This window comes from Rattus norvegicus, chromosome 4 (genome assembly GCF_021556685.1).
Source record: "Rattus norvegicus strain SHRSP/BbbUtx chromosome 4, alternate assembly SHRSP_T2T, whole genome shotgun sequence".
NCBI lineage: Eukaryota > Metazoa > Chordata > Mammalia > Rodentia > Muridae > Rattus > Rattus norvegicus.
The window spans coordinates 13,664,548-13,685,082 of record NC_141537.1 but is presented as its reverse complement, the minus strand read 5'-3'; the positions used below and the strand labels follow the sequence as shown (position 1 = coordinate 13,685,082).

Below are 20,535 nucleotides of genomic sequence, written 5' to 3'. Positions count from 1 at the left end.
TTCAATGAATGGATGACCAAACCTTAAAAATGGTGAAAGAAGGAAGAGAGAGAGAGAGAGAGAGAGAGAGAGAGAGAGAGAGGAGAGAGATAGACACAGAGAGAGAGAGAAGAGAGAGAAGAGAGTAGAGAGACAGATAGACAGAGAGAGAGAGAGAAGAGAGAGAAGAGAGAGAAGAGAGGAGAGAGAGAGAGAAGAGAGAAGAGAGAGAGAGACAGAGACAGAGACTGATTAATTGATTTCTCTCATTCAGGCAAAATCAAGTAAACACACTAACAACTATGTCCGTGACAACTCCCTCAACTCCCTTACTGGAGTCTGCTCTAGATACATAACCCTAGATACCTGGACGTGATCCTGAAACACGGGGTGAGGGAGCTGTAATTATGCACTGACCAGTTTATTTAAAACTCTGAAGGAAAGGCAGCATTGGGCAGTCGCAGCATATCATCATCTTGAAAGGCAACTGAAGAATTATTGCTAGGGGATGATGTCGCATGCCTTTAAACACAGCACTTGAGAAGCAGAGGCGGGTGGATCTCTGAGTGCAGCACCAGCTTGAGCTACAGAGTGGGTCTCAGGAGAACCAGGAATACACAGAGAAACCCTGCTTGAAAATTCAAACCAAAATAACAGCCCCCAACCCCCAAAACGCTGCAATTATTTGAATCTAGACTAAAGGAGGCCTTTGTGTACCAAGTGGATCCTTCGCTGTCTTTAGACTTATTTCCTTACTGTCTCCTACAGGCACTAGAGCTCACAAGGAGGCAAACCTCTGTAATGGGCTTATTTACACCCTAATGGTCAGAAAATACTAACTGCTCTCCTTTCTCTTCTAGCTCAATTAGTAAGTCGGGGGGACCCAATGTCAACAATGTATGAGTTTGATCTTTGCCGCATTATCCACCCTTAACTATCAGTTTTTAAAGATATTATAGAACTCTACGGATTTGCAAATTTCATTTGCAGACTACCATGGAAGGATAGAAAATCATTATCCAGCTGGTAAGCTACGGGATTTTTTTTCATATGAGCTAAATTTGTTATTACAAAAATTACTCAATCTTCTGCCATCCCACAGAGACATGCTTATTTTATTGATGGCTCATCCAGTGGTCTAGGAGGGATTCATGGTCCAGATATTCATCAACTTATTAATCCTTCTTCTTCCTCAGCTCGACTACTGGAAGTGACTATTTTGATTCATCTATTATGGTTAATTCATAAACCCTTAAATAGCACTTAGATAAATATCATTTCAGATTCTGCTTATGTTGTAGGGTTATTTCCAGCAGCAGGCTCCTGCTCCTGCCCACTCTTCTCCTCCCTGGTTTTACAGCAGAAGGAAGTAAGCAAGCTGACCGTTAGCTGGCCCTACTGTTACTGCTCCAGAGGAAGGTTGGGAAGGTGTCTGCATCTGTCAAGGCAGATGGATCCGCAGAAACATTATGGCTTCCTCTCGGGTTCCTCAAGCCCCAGGTCATCGAGGACCATGGCAGAGGGCGAGGAGGCACTGGAAGTAACCAGAAAGATGGTAACCTCCAGCTGAAGAGCAAAAGGAGGTAGTGACTACATCATCGGAAGTCAAGCCTGCCTGCCTGGGGACAAGTTAAGGCCCTGTGCAGCAAGCAGGCGGTTACCGTATGACACACACAAAGCCTACGTCACCTGAGAACCTTTTGGAGATGCTATCATCTGCTTTGACCTGTGCACCCGCAGGGAGTGCCTCTGAACATGTTATGTCCGTCACCCTCCTTTGCTTGAACTTGTAAACTGGAGAAGGGACTGCGTTTAGTTTGTCCTTGGGATTTTAACAAATCACTTCTTACTTGCATAGGACGTCCTAACATTTTCACTCCTATTAAATGAACTGGAGAGTGACTAACTGTGGATTCGGTTTTTTTTGCTTTGGGATTATTATGGAGGAATCTGGACAGCGATATCAACTGCAAAATCTTGTAAGAGACACTGGAAGGCAATAAAAACGTGTACTTTTAAAATGATACCTGTATCATTTTATGTGGATTTATGAATGTGAATTCTGGTTTTCATTTTTACTTACATACATACATAATATGTAATTACATACATAATATATATGTAATTATGTATGTATATATGTATGTATGTATTTATTTGGGGCAAGCATATACTACTGTGCATATTGTACTCAGAGGACAACTTATAAAGCTCAGCTCCAATGGAAAAGTTAGGGCAAGGAATATAGGAGCTGAATGGGTTTGCAACCACACAGGAAGAACAACAATATCAACCAACCTGAACCCCCCCAAAGCTCCCAGAGACTAAACCACCAACCAAAGAGTACACTCTTGGTTGGAGACCCATGGCTCCAGCTGGATATGTAGCAGAGATTGCCTTAGTGGGCATCACTGGGAGGGGAGCTCCTTGGTCTTGTGGAGGCTAAATGACCCAGAGCAGGGGAATGCTAGGTCACTGAGGCAGGAGTGGGTGGCCGGGTGGGGAAATGCCCTCAGAGAGGCAGTGGAGAGAGGGAATAGGGGACTTGTGGAGGGGAAACTGGGAAGGGGTGTATAAGATTTGAAATGTAAATGAATAAAATAACTAATAAAAATGAAAAAGTAGTGCCTACTTTGAGCGTAGAATGTATACTAGGCTACTGAATGGATGGTCTCGTTTAATCTGCACAATGACTGTATGAATTATGAGCCTAAAGTGAGAATTTCTGGTTTCATTGGAGACTCAGTTGTATCATGTGATATTTTTCTGAAAGCTGTCTTATGATAGGAGGATGTTTTGCTGAAGCAGACACACGAGAGGATGTTTTTGCTGAAGTAGACATGCGAGAGGATGTTTTGCTGAGAACAGACATGTGGTGTTTTTCTGGAAGCTGTCTGATGAAAGCTGTGTTTTACTGGAGCAGAAGCTTTGAGAAAACATGGGCTGTTAGAAGAAGCGTAACCCACCAGACAGTGGACGCAATGCCCGGGCATTGGTTCACCTTCACTGACGATGGCAATGTGGCATTGGCTTGCCTTACTTTCTTCACTGATCATTGCTTGTCATGACTTTACAGAGAGAAATACTCCAAAGAACTTCTGGCAGTGTTCTGGCTGCTTCTCGCCACCTCAGTGAACTCATGCAGATTGACTGGTGGAGCCTTGTGATTTCTTCCGGGTGGATGGAGCAATTCTTGTTTGGTGTTTTGCTAGTGGACTGAACCGCTGACAATGAAGACTGGAATGGCCCCAAATGACTACTTCTAAACAGGTTCATGTTCCCCTTGTCCCACTGGCCATCCTTCTCCCCTGTCTTTGGTCAGTAGGTCATAAGGGAGGTATTAAAGCATTTGTGTATTTAAGTAGGTTTTGAAAAATGGGACACTCTGTGATTCTACTTGTTCAAATGCAAAGACCAGGATTTGTGGAGGGTGAACATGCCACCTCAGTTCGCAAACAGACCAACAAACAAACAAACAGCAAAAAGCAGTAGGGCAGCTGAGTTGCCAACACCAGAGGTCATGTAATAAGCTGCCTCAGGAAACAGTTCTTCTCAACTCATCCAGCTCAGTTCAGTCTTATGCCCTTACCCACTTGTACTGGCAATGTGTTGGTGAATTATTCCACTGTAAATTGATCATATCCACCCTATAGTAAATGATTTTCAAGTTATGTAGGAGTTGGGGAAATCTCTGAATTCCTTTGATGTGTCAAATACTAACCAGGTATTATTGCCTTGATGATGGGAATGGGCCCTGCTATACCCAACTGTAATGAATAAAGCTAGACTTCAATTAATACCCAGCAAGCAGAGAAAATTAATTTTGGTGCAATTCTTGTCGGTGCTGTTCCTTGTCCCGCTGACTAATTTATTTAATTAACCTAGAGTTTTCTTGTTAATTACAGATGATTTACTGTACCCAATCAAAGGTCATGCCTTTGAACCACACAATGATACTTACATTTATTTTGTATCACTTTATAATAATACCGACAAAATAAACTTAACCAAATCTTTCTGAGTAAATTATTACCTTAGTTTTGGCTAGCAAACGAATATGCCCACCACACAGGACCTTACCTAATAAAATCACTAGTGGCTCTTTTGTTTTTATAGATAAATAATAGAACCTAATTATGTCTGTCTGTATCCAGAAGGTGTATGGTTCACAGGCCCTTTAGACAAAGCAGGTCAGACTGACTGATTTTATCTAATGGTTGGTGGAAGAAGGCTTCCAAGTGAACATTGGCTAAGTTGTAACAGAGTTCTTTGTCTGCTCATGAAGCAAAATCAGAAGTTAACTTAACAGACACTTCTGTCCTTAATAGTAACAAAATTTGCATTGTGGCAATGAACCTTGCCATTAAATCTAAATCCACTGATAAAGCACATTATTTATATGAACCAGAGACCAATGAACCAAAGCCTGTCTTAAAACAGATGTTTTGTTTTGTAGATATAACTTAGTGTCAAGTCATATTTTTTGAAAGGTCAAACAATGAAGTTAAAAACTTTGTTTTTTTTTTCTTTTTAAGACAGGGTCTCTGTATAACCCTGGTCATCCTGGAACTCACTGTGTATATCAGGGGGCCCTTAAACTCAGTGATCCACCTGCCTCTGCCTCCTGAGGGCTGAAATTAAAGGCATGTACCACCAGTGCCTGGCTGAAGCTAAGAACTTTTAACCTAATATTTTAACATTTTTAATTGATTCTTTGTGAGTTTCACATCATGCACACTAATCTTAATCACTTCCTTGTTCTTCCATATTTACCCTGCATCCTTACAACCTCCCCCCTAAAGAAAACAAAACCAAAAAAAAAATCATCTCATCGTGGAAGCTGTAGTATGTCACAATGTGTCACACAGTACACCCTGTTGTTCAAACAGCTTCACACAGAAATGTTCGTTGCAATGAGTCACTGGTCTGGTTCAAGGCCTCTGGGCTTTTGCTACACTGTCAATACTAGATCCCCATGGGAACGCCTTGAAGATTTCCTATTGTTACCCTGTGTCATGGAGATCCTGCAGCTTTAATTTTGCAGGACTGGCCCCTTCAGAGGCTCCAGAAATTCACAGATGAGGTAGATATTGGGGTGGGCCAACTCAAAGCCCTGCATCTAGACCTGGATGGTAGCGTAGTTGGTCTGCCTGCCAGCTCTTCTCTACTTGTACAACCAAGGCCACACTCCTACTTTGCACAGGCAAGGGGCCACACTCCCACTTTGCACAGGCAAGGGGCAGGGCCAGCACTCCTGATGTGGTAGCCTGCAAGGGGCAGACTATTCTGCATGTCCCTAGAGAGGGGCGGGGCCAGCTCACCTGAGTGCCACTGCTGGTAAGGAATGGAGCCAGTTCTGCTCAGCCCTCAGACACATGGCCATCCACATGTCCTTTGGTGATGGGCAACAGGTACCAGACAATGACACAGAACCCTGTTGCTGCAGGACCATGGACCCAGACAGTGCCCTGTGCAGCAGCATGGGCTGGGACTTCTCCGTGGACTCAAGTGACCCAGACTACTCACACCAGGCCATTCCTCACGACCTCTCACCTCCACTTCTGCCTCTCTTCAGAGTGCACAGGCCATCCCACTTCTCCATCTCTCTCATCTCTCTGTCTCTCACTTGCTTATCACAGCTGTGACTACGCGCGCTGTGCCAGCAGTGACATCTTCTTCTGAAAGTTGGACGGTTAAAAGTTTGTCCAACCCAAAGACTCCAAAGGAAATAAATCCCTGGCCAAAGTTAAACAAAGCACAGAAAAACTATAATTCAACATGGAGTCATCCCGTCTCATGGTTGAACCACAACCAACTAGAGAGATGAGCAGATGGGCCAGTGGCGGGAAGCAAACACAGCAGGGCATTGTCAGGGCTGTGGTCTCCACGCTGCAGGTCCCGCTCTTGTTCCTGGGTGAGGATGCAGCTTTGGGAGGCACAGCGACTCATGCAGTGGTCGGGTTGTCTCACAGGGAGAAGGCATGGGACAAGCACTTGTGTTTGTTACTGGCTCTATTGATGGACAGTGTAATTCACCATTTCGCACAGAGGAAGAACAACAGCCTTAGCACCTCCTGTTCTACCTCCCTTCATACCACACAAACCACTCGGCTTCTCTTCCTCCTTCCTCTCTCCACCACCTATCTGTTCACTTCCTTCTCCCTTACCCACCACTGACTTGCTTTGCTTCCTGAAGCACCTGGCCTGGCTTGGGCTGGGGCACCCTGTGATGTTTCAGTGCCTCCTGGCATGCCTGGGCCTTGCCAATGCTAATATTTTAAATGTAGTATTGGAGCTAATTTATGATCATTAATTAATATCCATTAAAATGATTCAAAGAATTCTTAAGAGAGAAAAAAGCTAAGCACACACTTCAAGATCTGTTCACTAGAGTCCCCAACCCCCAACCTTGGATTTAATCAAATCTTAGCATTTTAAAAGTTTTATAACTTAAATGATTAGATGCCTAATTAGTACCCACCCCCCCAGAACCAGAGAGTAATGAAAGATACCAGGAACTCTAAACATGTAATGCGACAACTGCCACCATGTCAGAGGTGTTGGTTGAGCAGCGGGAGTTTACAGAGGCTTAGCTACAAGTGTGGTCGCTACGCCTCAGATGTGCCGGCCTCGTTCTCAGATCCTAGAGCCAGAATATCAAAAATTGAGTAAAAATCTTTAGCTTTTAGAGCCAGGATATTAAATATTGAGTGAAATGAATTTTGGCTCTGGCACAGGAACAATTTTATATGAAAGGATATTCAAACATCCCTTCATTGAGCAACTACAATAAGCCTTGAAGATTTACATGATTGTGCTGGAATTCAAAGCCAAAGACAAGAGGGAGGTGCTTTTCTTATTTTTTTTTTCTGGGATACACAAAGAGAGATCCATAATTAAGCATCACGCTTCCCCAGGGCAGTGTGTTTTCTTCGGCTGACAAGCAAGAGGAGGCATTTCAAGACATTTCAAACCAGGCACCACGGTGCTACTGCTGTCTCCGTGTAGCTATTGTTTTAATGTATTTCTGGCTATTAGGCATTTGTCTATTTTTGGTCAGTGAGGCATGCATTTTATTTAAAGAATTCTGGTTTCGCATAAAAGGCTGCAGTTGTGTTAGTAGAATTATGTTTCTACAACAGTATCTGAAGAGTAATTATGGCCTAATTTGGGCTGTTCTGATGTGCATTTGATATTCAAGAGCGTAGCTGGAACTTTGGTGTAATTAATACAGTTAAAATTAACTCTAAGCAGGGAAAAGACTGCCTGGATATCTCTTTAAAGTCGGCTCTTTGCTGTGCCTTGTTTGTCACAGCTGGTTAAACATATCCCAGGCTAATCCTGGGATCCGCTGGAAATGCGGAGCAAACCACGTTTATCATTCCATCAAAACAGTCAGAGACCAATGACAGATTATGCAGTCAGTATCATTTCTTGCTCTTTTGTTCTGCATCAAAGAATAAATACCACATTACTTCAGCCTCGTCCCGCCATAATCATTTAGCTACTCCAAAACGGAAATTCTCTTAAATTTCACATTTCATAAATTTCCTCTGCTTGCTCTTACGTTTATGTATGGTCACCTGACCACTGTCTACCCACTCATTAGTAGAAATCGTCATTAAAATCACCCGGGGCATTGGTTTTTGAAAAATGACTTCTAGGTCCCCCTGCTTCACCCGTACCCCAGTTTCTGTTTCACCCCATCTGGAGTAATCCTAGAACTATGCAGATGTGTTCTGTATTATATGTGTATGTGTGTGTAATATGCACACACATTCATATAACATACACATATGGTATATGTAAGTGCGTGCGTGTGTGTGTGTGTGTGTGTGTGTGTGTGTGTGTGTGTGTGTGTGTGTGGTGTGTGTAGACAGTCCAGCAGTGTTTCATTCCAGCCTGGCCACTCACACTGTACGCCCAGTGCTTGGGATGCTAAGATAGGAGCACAGCCAGGAGTCAAGAACAACCTGGGTGACGTTGAGGTTTAATACTGTCAACTTGATGGAACCTGGCATCACATGGAAGAGATTCTTCTAGGCATGCTTGTGAGGTACTCTCCTGATTAGGTAAACTGAGGTAGAGGGGCCACCCTAAGAGTAGGCTGCATCATCCCGTGGGATTGGGTCTTGGACAGAGCACATCATCTCGTGGTGTTGGGTCTTGGATGACACTTGACAGAGAATGCATGCTGAGAACGGCACGTATCCTTGCCTGCTTCCTGACTACTGATTCAAGCTCTGGAGACCTTAGGCTCCTGCACCAGGACTTCCAACATGGTGGGCAGAGCCTCCAGTCATAACCCCAAAGAAACGCTTCCTTGTTTCTTATCACAGCGAGGGGGAAAGTAACTAAGAAAGCTAACTGCGACTACAAAAACATTTTTTAATTAAGTAATTTAAAATTTAAGAAGTGTCATCTAAGGAGCTTTAAAAGTTATAAACTGTAACTCCACAGCTTTTAAAACTGGCTGTACTAGGCTAGAACCTGAATGTGAACACTGCACACTTAGAGCAAATATTATTCTGCAATTCACACTGAACTGGAGATGTCTTAACTTTTTATCAGCTGGATTTGGCAGCCACGATTATGAGTTCTGCTGTAATAAAATGGTAGCACTCATGCACAAATTATAGATACAATTATAAGTAGACCCTTCATCTCTGCGAAGCACAAAAAGAGTGGGGGTAAGTAAGTGGACTATTTATACTTAAGAAGAGGATTCCTGCCCAAGGACTGCCTTAGAGGTAGGTATCAGAGGTTGTCGGCCTTCACATTGGGAGCAGAAGCTAAACAGGCCACAGTGCAAGCTGCAGGCACAATTGCAATGAATGAATGCATGATGGGGAGATGGGGAAAGCAGGAAAACAGAGCACAGTATCGGTGAAGCTGCCTGGAGCTCATGCACAGGCACACTCTGAAGACGCCAACCACACCATGGCCTTTACACTGTGCAGCCATGAGGGGCCAGATGAGGAAAGGTTCATCTTCTGGATCGAACCTCCCTGAAGGGACCACTGTGGTCTGTGATGCCACCGGAGACCATCTTGGTAACTTTGGTCCATGCTGCTGCCCCAGGTCACGAGGAACCCTGAGATCCATGCAGATGTATGCATTTTGTGCCACTGCCCGATGCCTCGGAGATGCCCTCAGGTTTGCTGCCTCAGGGAGCCATCTGGATAGGAGGGGCATGTCTAAACTCCTGAGGCCACATTGGAGACGATGGCCTGTGTAACCTCTGAGGGCCATGAGTGGGTTGATGGTCCTGATATAGCCAAAGGGCCATGTTGATTTCTGTGGCCCATGTTGCCACGTAGTCTGTGGTGTCCACTGAAGGTATGTTGATGTCTGTGGGCACAGAAGAGCTGGCCCTCCTTCACCAACAGCTGCACAGCAGCACCTGTGGTAGCATGGGTGTGGACAAGCTGGCCTGCTCTCCACTGCTGAGGGCTTCTGGTGGGAGTGCAGGTGAAGAAAGACTTGCTTTCCCTTGGGGGCTGGCCACTTGAGTTTGACCATGCCCCAGTAAGTACACAATCAACACAAATTAAACTTGTGGGGGTTTGGGGGGGAGAGAGAATACACAGTAGGGAGTGGACTTGGGAGGACTAGAAGGTGAACTTGATCTGGATGCATAACGTGAGATTCTCAAATAATCAACTTTTAAAGCAGTAGATGTCAGCAGATTAAAATTTTGCCTGGGATCTTTTCTATTGAACACATTCCCAATATCACACCCAGCGTGACAGTAGGGGGCCTTCTGGGTTCCTTTAAACCCCAAGTCCAAGGACCTTCTCTTTGGCAAGGAGAGTAGTGATAGAGCTTAGGCCTGGTGCTCCGGACACTGGCTTCTGCAGAGGGAAATACTTACGTAATTAATAAGAGGCGCACAGGTGGCTTTCAATAATGCAATTCTATCCCTGCCCAACCCCCACCCCCACCCCCGGCAAAGGATGCACTTCATAGTTTTATGATTTTAGTATAAGACCAATGATTTTGGGTCTTACATAAACAGATATTAAATTTGCAATTTTGATTCCGAATACTCTATTTAATCCCATGTTGATGTGACTGCAGCATATGGGTAACACAGAGATTTCCAAATTGGGAATCCTCGGGGATTAGTGACCCTCATGTAGCCTTCTGCCTCTCCACAGAAGTAGTCTGCTAGGTCTCTGGTTTAAGGGAAAACAGTGTACTTGAGTAATTTAACTATTAAGTGGCATGCTTTTATAACTACCCATAGAATTAAATTATTTTAACAACTACCGATGGGCTTCTCTCTGTGCAATGCTTCCTTGTTAAATACTGTGGGACTTTTCTGTCACCTCCAGACTGGAATAGCTATTTGGGAAAATGTAATGATGCACAGATGTCAAAGACAATTCTATCAAACCAAGTGAAAGGCTCAGAAGTTTACACAATCCCCACGGGACTCGGTATAACTATGGCAGTAAACAGACAGAGGGACAGAAGAAAGACAGAAAGGATGTCAGGAAAGGGTAACCATCATTTGATGCTGCTAGGAATGTCAGTACATGGAGTCACAGACATACACTCTCCCCTCAGTATAGACCTGAATGACTCTGGGTCAGTACACCGCAGAGGTATATGCGTACCTATGGTGACGTCTGCACTAGTCACAACACAGCAAATAGAGTCAGCCTAGATGTCCATCAACAGTGAAATGAGAAAAATGGCACATTATACATAATGGGATTTTCTGTAGCTGTAAAGCGAGGTCCTGACCTATCTGAGAAAGAGGACACAACTAAGAAGCATTATGTTTAGTGAAACAAGCCAGGTTCAAAATATTACTGATTATGTTTTCTCAGACAGACAGAACCTAGACTTAAACTGTGGGTTTATTTATAGGCCATGAAATTAGAAAGCAGTGACAGGGGCAGGAGACTGGACAGTCATGGAACATACATGTTGGGAGGCAAAGGGAGAATAAATGGAGGAGGGGTCTCAGGACAGCGGAGGGCACAAGGGGGGCACTGGAGGAGGAGAGAGTGGAACAATGTAATAAATACAGGCCAAGAAGCCATGCATGCTAAACAGGGGAGAGAGGGAGGGAGGGAGGGCATTGTCTACTAAGACCATGGTTCACTGAGCATTTACACAGTAGTTCAATTCACCTGACTTCAAGCACAACCATAACAGGATAGCTTACCAAATCCAAAGGCACTGGATCCTCCAATGCTCTGAGAAGACTGGATGCTTGTCGAGGTGTACAGTCCCGTCACCAGCAAGCCATCGAAGAAGGTGCTTGTTGAAATTGTAACTGAAATACAGGAGGAGAAAAGAAGCTTCAGCTAATACAGCGAGAGTGAACAGGTACACCCTGGAGCATTAGGTGTAATCATTAACCAATTAACCAGTTATTTCTGCCCTGTCTATAGTGTAAATGTATGTATACGCGTGCACGCACGCGCGCACACACACCCCCACACACACCCCCCCACACACACAATTGCAGAGAAAACAACAATCTCAGGACTTCAATGCTTACAATTTAATAACTTCCGGCACTAAATTTAGTGCATAGTCCCACCTCGTTTGCATCTATTCATATATTTCCAAGCTACATTAAAAATTGGAAAATAATGCACCATTGGATAGACTGCTCCGCACATCTCCACCCCCACCCCTGGAGGCCCTCAAAGCATGACTAGAGTTTCTGGCACCATGATAAAACACTTTTAAAAACCATTATTCCATACTGTGGGAAACCATCTCAAGTTGGCTGGAGGAAGAGCAGAGAAACGCCCTGTGATGTCTGTCGTGGGACTGCACTTCACGCTTTTCTGCAGGCACAGTCCCCTGCTCCTCTTGGGAAGGAGAAAGGAGACCACTGTGTACCTTGTGTTCCAGAAGGAAGTCTGCAAGAGGGGTCTACCTGTTTCCTCTGAAGAAGCCTGGATTAAATCGATGTGTGTGTCACTCAGTCCCCACCCTAAGACCAGCTGCTTGCTATGGCGGTGCTGCTTTGCCTAGCTTTGATAAGACCCAGATGGCGCCCTTTAGAGGAAGGAGCAGAGGGATGTTGGTAGTGCACAGACCAAGGCTGCCGTCCTGCTTGATGGCAGTAAGGAGCATGGCCAGTCACATTAACTCTGATGAGATGGTTTAAATGAAACACTCCGGGACATCCAGTGAGTAGAAATAAATGGTCTGAAACATTCTCATCGTACAGCATCAAACAAGACACGTGTATAATAAAATAGGTTCACATCACGCCACCTCCCGAATGGTGCTGGGTGTTCAAATGCATTCCCTTTCCGTCTCCTAATAAAAATAATAGTGCATTTCCGTGTTGGAATCTAAATCGCTCATCTGGGCTCTGGGCTCAGCAGGCTCCACGCATCTCATTTAACTGTCAAGGCACTCGTGTCAGGGGAATCCTATTATCATCCCACCGTAAGCATGAGCAATACGGGGAACAGAACCAAGTGCTATGACCTACATGTTTCCGAGTCTCACTCTATTTTACTTCTCTCCCTGATGAGCAGGAACACGGGAAAGCAAGAGCGCATGTGGCTCTCGACTCCCAGTTACAGCCCTTGGGTTAAGCAAGGAAGAAGTAGTTGGTCACCTCCACAGTCGGGAGCAGAGGGTGCCAAATGCACCCGTGGTCCTTGCCTATCCTCTGCTCAGCTAGAGCTTTTCCATCTTGTGCAATTCAAAACACCACACACACTGGGTTACATCGATTCGCTATCAAGACAACCCCCAGAGACAGGCCCACGGGGCAACCTGACACAAATAATTCTTCAATGGAGATTTTCTTCCCGGGTGAGTCTAGGTCATACTGGGAGTTGAAAGTAACAAAATACTGTTTATTTGGCTTTGTTTTGTTTTCTCTCCCTTTCCCCCCCCCCCTCTGTTCACGTCAGATCCCAAAATACCATGCTGGCCAGTATCTTACAGCTCTTTTCCCAGGTTGTCGCATGAAGGCAACGAAGGGAAAACACAGCAGACAGCGTCAGCAGTCAGGAGCACTGCTATTAGTGAGAGCGGAGAAGGGAGCCAGGCGATGACTCCTGGGCAAAGGCCAGGATGAGTATCCTGCCCTTCTCTGGGGCCAGGTACCTACATGGGCTTAGGAGAGCCATTTCATCTGGGTCTGAATTCCTTGCCTGTGGGAAGAGTATCCTAACCCTGGGGTCTCTGAGTCTGTTTTGCCCAAAGTCTTATGCTTGATCTGATTGAAGCTGATTGAAGATGATTTCCCATGCATCAGTGAGTTCAGACAGACAGACAGACAGGGGATTCAGCCTAGCCCCGCCCCAAGCATGTTGGGTGTTTTACCAACCAGCCTCTGGTAAAACTAAGACTAATTTGTGCTCGATTGCTTCCGTGTCCCCTGGCTTGATGAGGTTTGGGGGAGGGGGTTCCTTCCTGTTAGGTTGTCCTTCTTGGCCAGCAGATTTCAACGTTGAGTTGCCAAGTCACTCTTCACAGCAAGTGACACCTAACCTGCAGTGACTCCTTAGAATCCACGTCACTGTAGTCAATAAAGAGGCAGTAATTACATTCTCATGCACACGGCCGGACGCTCTGGGCTCGTCTGTACGCCTTCATTACTTTGGCTCTGGTTCCAGCAGCCAGGATGCCGGCCGAACCTGTGAGGGTGTCTGCTGTCGGAGGCAAACCTGAATTTGAGCTTCAGTTCTCCCTATGCTTATCAGTACAAGCCGGGAGAGCGGTGTCTTACATTCCTCATTTATGAAAGGGAAGACCCTATGAAATACATTGGAAAAATTAAAGGCCACTGTACCTACTATGGCACTCTGTCTTCTAAACGCAATACCACGCAGCAGTAAATAATCGGTTCCCACCTTCCCCTCCCCCAACTCCTGGACTCAGCCTTGCTCTTTCTCCCTCTGAACAGAGTCCTGTACAGAGCGCCTGGGCACCTACCTTTCCAAAGGCCTGTGTGCATCCAGTTCCTGGATGTCTATATCAAAGTGCAAGGACCTTCTATAAACCCCTCCCCTGCGACAGAGCTTCCCCATCTCTGAACTCTCCCCCCACCCCCAGTCAGAGCTGTGAGCGAGTGAGCTCAGGAGAGGCACACAGCCCCACAGTCTGCTCTGCCCTCCCGCTCTCCCTCCAGTGTTCACTTACAGCGTTCACTCAATGCTTGTGTGAACAAGTGCAAAGACACTCTCGGAGAAAGGCTGAGTACAGGAACCATGGTGACAATCCTTTATTGTCCTCAGAGATGCAGCACTGGTCCCAAATCAGTGTGCCCACCAATAAAACCAAAGACCCTCCACTCCACATGACACCAAATGATGAACCCAGGTCCCTGATAGCCTCACGAGCTGCATAGGTCCTTACAGCCCAAGAGGACTGTATATTTGAACTGCCTGGGAACTGTGGGACTCATGCGGATGCGAGGGCCAAGGTCTGACAGCCCTTTCAGATCGTCATCAAGGCCACTAACCCCTGTGACAGATGCTCCTCTCGCCAGGTCACGCAGTACCTCTCTTGCATCGTTCTGATTTTTAAATCCACCACATTCGAAGGCCCCTTTGAACTCAGTTCTGTGTGCTGTTCAGATTTTTGGGACCTAATGCAGCAAGGTTTATTGAAGATAGTTCTGAAGTAAGGGGCTCACTCTGAAGTAAGAGGTTTTATCTCCAGTATGAACACTAACGTACCAAATCGGACTGGGCCTGTTTTTCTACTTGGTCCTATTTCCCCGATAGAGATGAACGTATCTATGGGGAGTGGAGACAGTCCTGTGTATGAAACCCTGAGTGGATGTGTGTTGTTCACACAGGCAAGGTCTTGTCAAGGGCCCTCCAGAAGAAGTATTCCTCAGGTAAGGCTGAGAAGGATGCAAAGTCTTCCTCCGGGAGTCAAGTACATATGTTGACAGTGTGAAAATGTCCACCATCACTTTGTCCTCCAGGATATTTCTAGACTGAAGAGTGGACCTCCTTAGGTTAGCTAAACCTGCCTTCTTGATCCAGCTACATCCCTTCAGCCTTGCCCTCCTTGTTTCTCTCTATCCAATAACCCACCGCTATGTCTATCTATCTGTATGAACTAATCCAGCCTTCCCGTTCAGCTGTATAGGATATGCCAAGTCTCTGGAGTACTGTTCTCCAAGAATCCATCCACCCAGCTATCTTTCCTTCTTTCCCTTGTCAACCAGGCCAGGTCCAAGTCCCATTACTTGGCACCCCCTGGGTGTGTTTAAATTCGAGAGATCATTTCCAAACACTGAGTGGATGACACAGAGTTACAGAGTTACACAAGACCCTTGTCCCTTGGCTTTAAATACCATCCAGAGGGCTGATAACGAATGGCCCAAGTGCTATCTCCAGTTTAGGCGGCTTCCCCAACTCAAGATACACAACAAGCTGCAGCTTGGCATCCCCACTCGGCTATCCAAGCGGCATCCCAAGATCTTTGTCGTCCCTATAACCAACACTCAACACTTACTTCCTTCAACCACGAAGCGGTTGGCAGCACCAGCCTCCTGGTTATTCAGACCTGACACACCTCTGAATCATGCTCCTCCCACAGCTCCTCCCACAGTTCGCCAACCAATCCTGCCTGCTCGGTTTTAGATCGCATTCCAAATCTGGCCACACAGCTTGCTGCTTTGAGTAACCTTTGTCTCTTCCTGGGATTCTTTTCCTAGTTCACTAATCCAGCCTTCTTAGTTCTACCATCGTCTCTGCAGCCCCATTCCAGCATCAACCAGTGGGATTCCTTTCCTGTCCACTCCTGCTGGATCATGCCGTGCTCCCCGACAGTTTTGCCCTCCATTTGGTTGAACCGTCAGTAGCCCACACAACACTGCCCGATCTTCCTTGATCTCCTTCACTGCATTCTTATCTCTCCATCCTACATTGCAGCCTCCTGGCTCAGAACTCATGGCACCAGACATTTTCATAACCTTCTGGTCTTTCCTTCCAGAAACCGAAGGAACAACTCCTTACCCACTTCAAGCTTCAACTCAAATGCCACCATGCACTCTCTGAGACTGCAGACACCCTGTCCATCTCCCCCACATGTAAACTCCCTTAGTTGAGTCTATCTTTCTCCTCTTTTTTCTCTAATTTTCACCATGTAATAAAGTGTGCCAATGTATCCACTCACAGTATTTTAATTATGGTCATCGTAAGTCTTAATCTGTAGAACAATGTAACAACCAAGGCAAGTCCTTCTAGTGCACTGCTTAGTAAACTCTCCTGAGTGTCCAGATAAAGTCATGAAACTTTTCGGTGCTCAATAAATACTTAGTGAATGAACAGTGAGCAACACATTCACAAAAAAAAAAAAATAATAATGTGGGGTTGTCTCCTCTTCAGCTCGATTCCCAAGAACTGTGCTGTAAATTCCACACTTCAGGATTTAGGCCAGCTGAATCCCATTGGGAAAATACACATGGGGGCGGGGGGAAGGAGATAAGAGAAAAGCCGGCTCTTTAAATATGTAAAAAGTTTTCCAGAAGACAGCAACGCACAGGGAAGCTAACCAGAAGACCAGCCAAAAACATTAGCAACATTAAAAAAAAAAAAAAAGCAGGTTGACTCATGTATATGTAAGTTCTCCCTTGCAGAATGTAGACATGGCCATATTAAAAAACTTTTCCTTGTCTGAAACACATTGATTATAATCTTCTCTGTTTGCTGGACCTGAACATTTATTTAAAGTACGTTTAGAGAGGGAAATGCACTTTACTTTCCACACCGAGAAAGCTACTCTGTTGGCGCTGTGGAAAAAACATTGTTTTCCTTCTCTTTAAGCAGATGAGATGTAGAATAACTTGTGAATTGCAAATCTGTCTCTTCCTCATCTGTCTGTCTGTCTATCTATCCACCCATCTATCTCTATCTACCTACCCATCATCCATCCATCATCTATCATCTTCCATCTATCATCTATCTATCATCTACCTATCATCTATCTACCTATCATCCATCCATCTATCCATCCATCCATCTATCCATCCATCTATCCATCTATCTATCCATCCATCTATCTATCTATCCATCCATCCATCCATCCATCCATCCATCCATCCATCCATCTATCCATCCATCTATCCATCCATCCATCTATCCATCCATCTATCCATTCATCTATCCATCCATCCATCTATCCATCCATCTATCCATCTATCTATCCATCCATCTATCTATCTATCTATCCATCCATCCATCCATCCATCCATCCATCCATCTATCCATCTATCTATCTATCTATCCATCCATCCATCCATCCATCCATCCATCCATCCATCTATCTATCTATCCATCTATCTATCTATCTATATTTTTCAGAAAGGGGAAATGTTGCCCTAACCCTCGTGAAATTTCAGACTTCCATGCTAGTATCCATTACTGAAGAAAATAATGGGTCTTATTTCTGTGAGGAAGACCCAGAAACTCTGATTCACAACCATGGACCCCTTGGTGAGCACTGAAAGCACCCAGCAGGCCTCAGGAAGGCTGGAGGCATGAATTACCACAGATCAACTTCCACAATACAATCCAGGTGAGTCTGGGCAGCCGGACGGAGGCAATACCACTTACAGAGCCAACTGTGAACCCAAACAAACTGGACACTGTTCAGGGAGCAGACAGGGTCAATACTGCAAAAAGAAACAAGATTGAGGAGCTCCCAAGTAGCCTTGGTCATGAAGGCCAATCCTTCAGCTGAAGAGATTTGGTGGTGCGCTGTGTCTTAGTAGTTTGAAGCCACCCAGGTAGGTTAACTAAATGCTAACACTCTTAAAAACAAAACGAAAACCCAAAAGACAGTAGTAAGAACCCTCCACTGCATCCGGCTTGGATCATCACGCAGGGAATTTCAGGAGGCCTGCAGCCCACATGTTCTTGCGGGCTGCAACACTCCAGAGACCACACAGCATCTGGGGCTCTGAACAGAGGCCCTGGGATGGAAACTGTCAAGAGCACCCATCACCACACCCCTCTTTTTCACAAGAATGCTTCCACTTGTCTCAGTGCTTGAAGTCCCTGGTTAATGTGCCAGGATGTCCTGAAAAGAGAACGCAGAAACAAAGCAGTGTCTCTGCTTGAAGGCTACTCTGGCTATGCGCTCTCTCGCTGTTGTTCCCCAATCTACCTTCCATCTTGCTGAGGGGCAGTTTTAAGGAGGTCTCACACCCTCCATGCCCTCTCATCTCCCATCCCTTTGCACCAAGAGCACCCACCAGCACTTAGGCACTGCTCTGGCTTTCTTGTGGATGCCGACTTGACCCCTCTCCCTTGGAATTCTCGGAGATGCGACCCTCAGCCAGCGTCTATTTTCATTTCGTTAGCTCTGCCTTGACAGCCACAACCGGCCACCAACTTAATAGGTGTGGTAATCTTAGAATCCTGAAAGTGACTCCTGATGAGTGACAGGAAACATACTATGGAAACATGGAGTATCAATGCGGTTCATGATAAAAGCGTAATATTTGATAATATTTGTGGGTTTATTTCAATCTCTCTGAGTTAACGCACAATCTACAACAGCCATAGGTCCCATAGTATGTGATCCATTGGTGGAGATGACCAGTACAAGGCAGAAGTGTTTACTGTTTTCAGATAACCGTGCCTGCGTCAGCTGGAGTGTGTGTGCACATGCGTGCTGTGTGCGCAGACAATCTACCTGGAGAAGGTAAAAGGTACAAAAGTCACTAGAGAAATTTTGCTAATATTCTGATACTGTTACCAACCCAAACCACATAGTTTAAAGTGTTCCACAAGTATTATAATTTTTAAATGTTTTCTTTAAAACTACTTACAGAGGAAACAACTTATAACGACAGAAGTTAGAACTAAAAGATTAAGATAGGAAGCAAGTTCTGCTATAATTTATATTTGGATTATGCTATCAATAAGCAACTGTTGGGCTACACATGTCTAACTGATACCTAGCTTAACACATCGTATTATGGATTTGGGGCAGAATTGTGAACTTGCTAGTGTGTTTTAGGGTTGAGATAATGAGTGAATCATTATCCACTCTCAGGAGGCAAGCATATGTGCCTTCCGTGCATTCAACACCCCAAGCTTCCTCCTTTCCAGAATCAGAACCCTACATCTGAACTGTGGTTGCAGGTTACCCTGCAACCATTAGCACCAGGGGAATGTCTCTCTCTCTCTGTGGAAAATACTCTTGGATCCAATCATACCAGAGTGAGCTCTACACTTCCTGCCTTTAGTGTTACTGAAGGGCACTCTCGCCAAGCCCAACTTTCCTATAACCTCTTGTTCTAACTGCACCCATTCTCTAGGTGTGAGCTGAGGCCACCTACCTCAGCTTGCTCACCTGATTTCCTAGAGAAGGCTTTCCCTCCCTCCCCGGCATCCAAAAGAGCCCAGAAACTTCTCCCAGAGGTCAGGAAAAGGAAAGCCCATAGGGCTCTGTTGGATCCATAAAGAGATGGGTGTCACTGTGTAAAATGTGTTGGCAGGAGAAAGCAGAATTATGTAGACAGAGTAATTGAAACTGAAATCTAGCTTCTTTAGGAAAATAAAAGGAGTAGTATTCCTACGAACACAAGAAATATGAAAGTTTAAAGGGTTTTGCCATGAAAACGTAATTCGGCAAATTCATCACAGTACTCAAAAGTGAGAAGTTTTCAATAGAATTTAACGTTAAACATGGCAGCACATTATGATCACAAGTACCTGGTCTGTGAATACAGGTACATATTTTATGCACATGCCACATTTATCTTGTGATTTTTTTTTGTCTCTAAGATATTTTACACTGTTTTCTTCAGTCTAAAGGGATCAAAAGCTGGAGTGGGTTATGCGCCTCTCGTCCACATCTGTGTCCCACTGACAATGAGCTTAGCATCAGGGGACATGAATGTGGGAGCTGGGCTGTGGCGGCACAAGGAAACATGAGGTATCATCGCAATTCAGTCCTCATCGGTGGCTCAGAGAGCACCTCTGTCTCGAGATGACTAATTACAGAGCCGACTATTACCTATGATAGCTTCTATTAGATATCCCCAGTGAGGATCTAATGGCATTCTTGCAGAAAATCACTGCGAGATGGAATCTTTGAGAACATAAGTTTGGATGTTGCATGCGGTTTGCATGTCATCCCGAAGCTTCTGGGCCACAAACGCTCTACGGTCTATTAAACTCTGATCACTTCAAGCACATCCCATCACCACACTATACAAAGACCTTTAATGCAGGCTATAAAGAAGCATACAATATTTGGGGGGATATTTTTGGCTTCTCCAAGATGACAAGCATCAGAGGCTGGCAAATTGCAGAAAAAAATGTTGAAATTAATATTTAAGTATTAATGGAGATGCACCAATCACTAAGAGCTCTCGTCTCTTGATTTTTATGTATTTCCAAGCCAGAAAACACCAGCAGAGTGCAATATTGTTGATGTTAAAATCCATTTTGCCTTATGAACAGAACCTTGTTTGCCTTTTGAATACTGAACAGATTAAACGGCCTGAGGAACATATTCTGTGAAAATGAAGCACACAGAGTTTATTTGCTGTAAAATATCATCAACATGATGTGTTCAATTACTGATTCT

General features: G+C 44.9%; 1 protein-coding gene across 7 annotated transcripts in view; it reads right to left on the bottom strand.

Moving 5' to 3' along the window:
• Positions 1-20,535, bottom strand: part of Reln (reelin) — a 420,816-nt gene that overhangs the window by 348,069 nt on the left and 52,212 nt on the right. For all 7 annotated transcript variants that reach the window (XM_087655993.1, XM_087655991.1, XM_087655994.1 and 4 more), the window contains 1 exon segment: positions 11,159-11,269. In XM_087655993.1, coding sequence (XP_087512119.1) covers positions 11,159-11,269 — 111 coding nt within the window.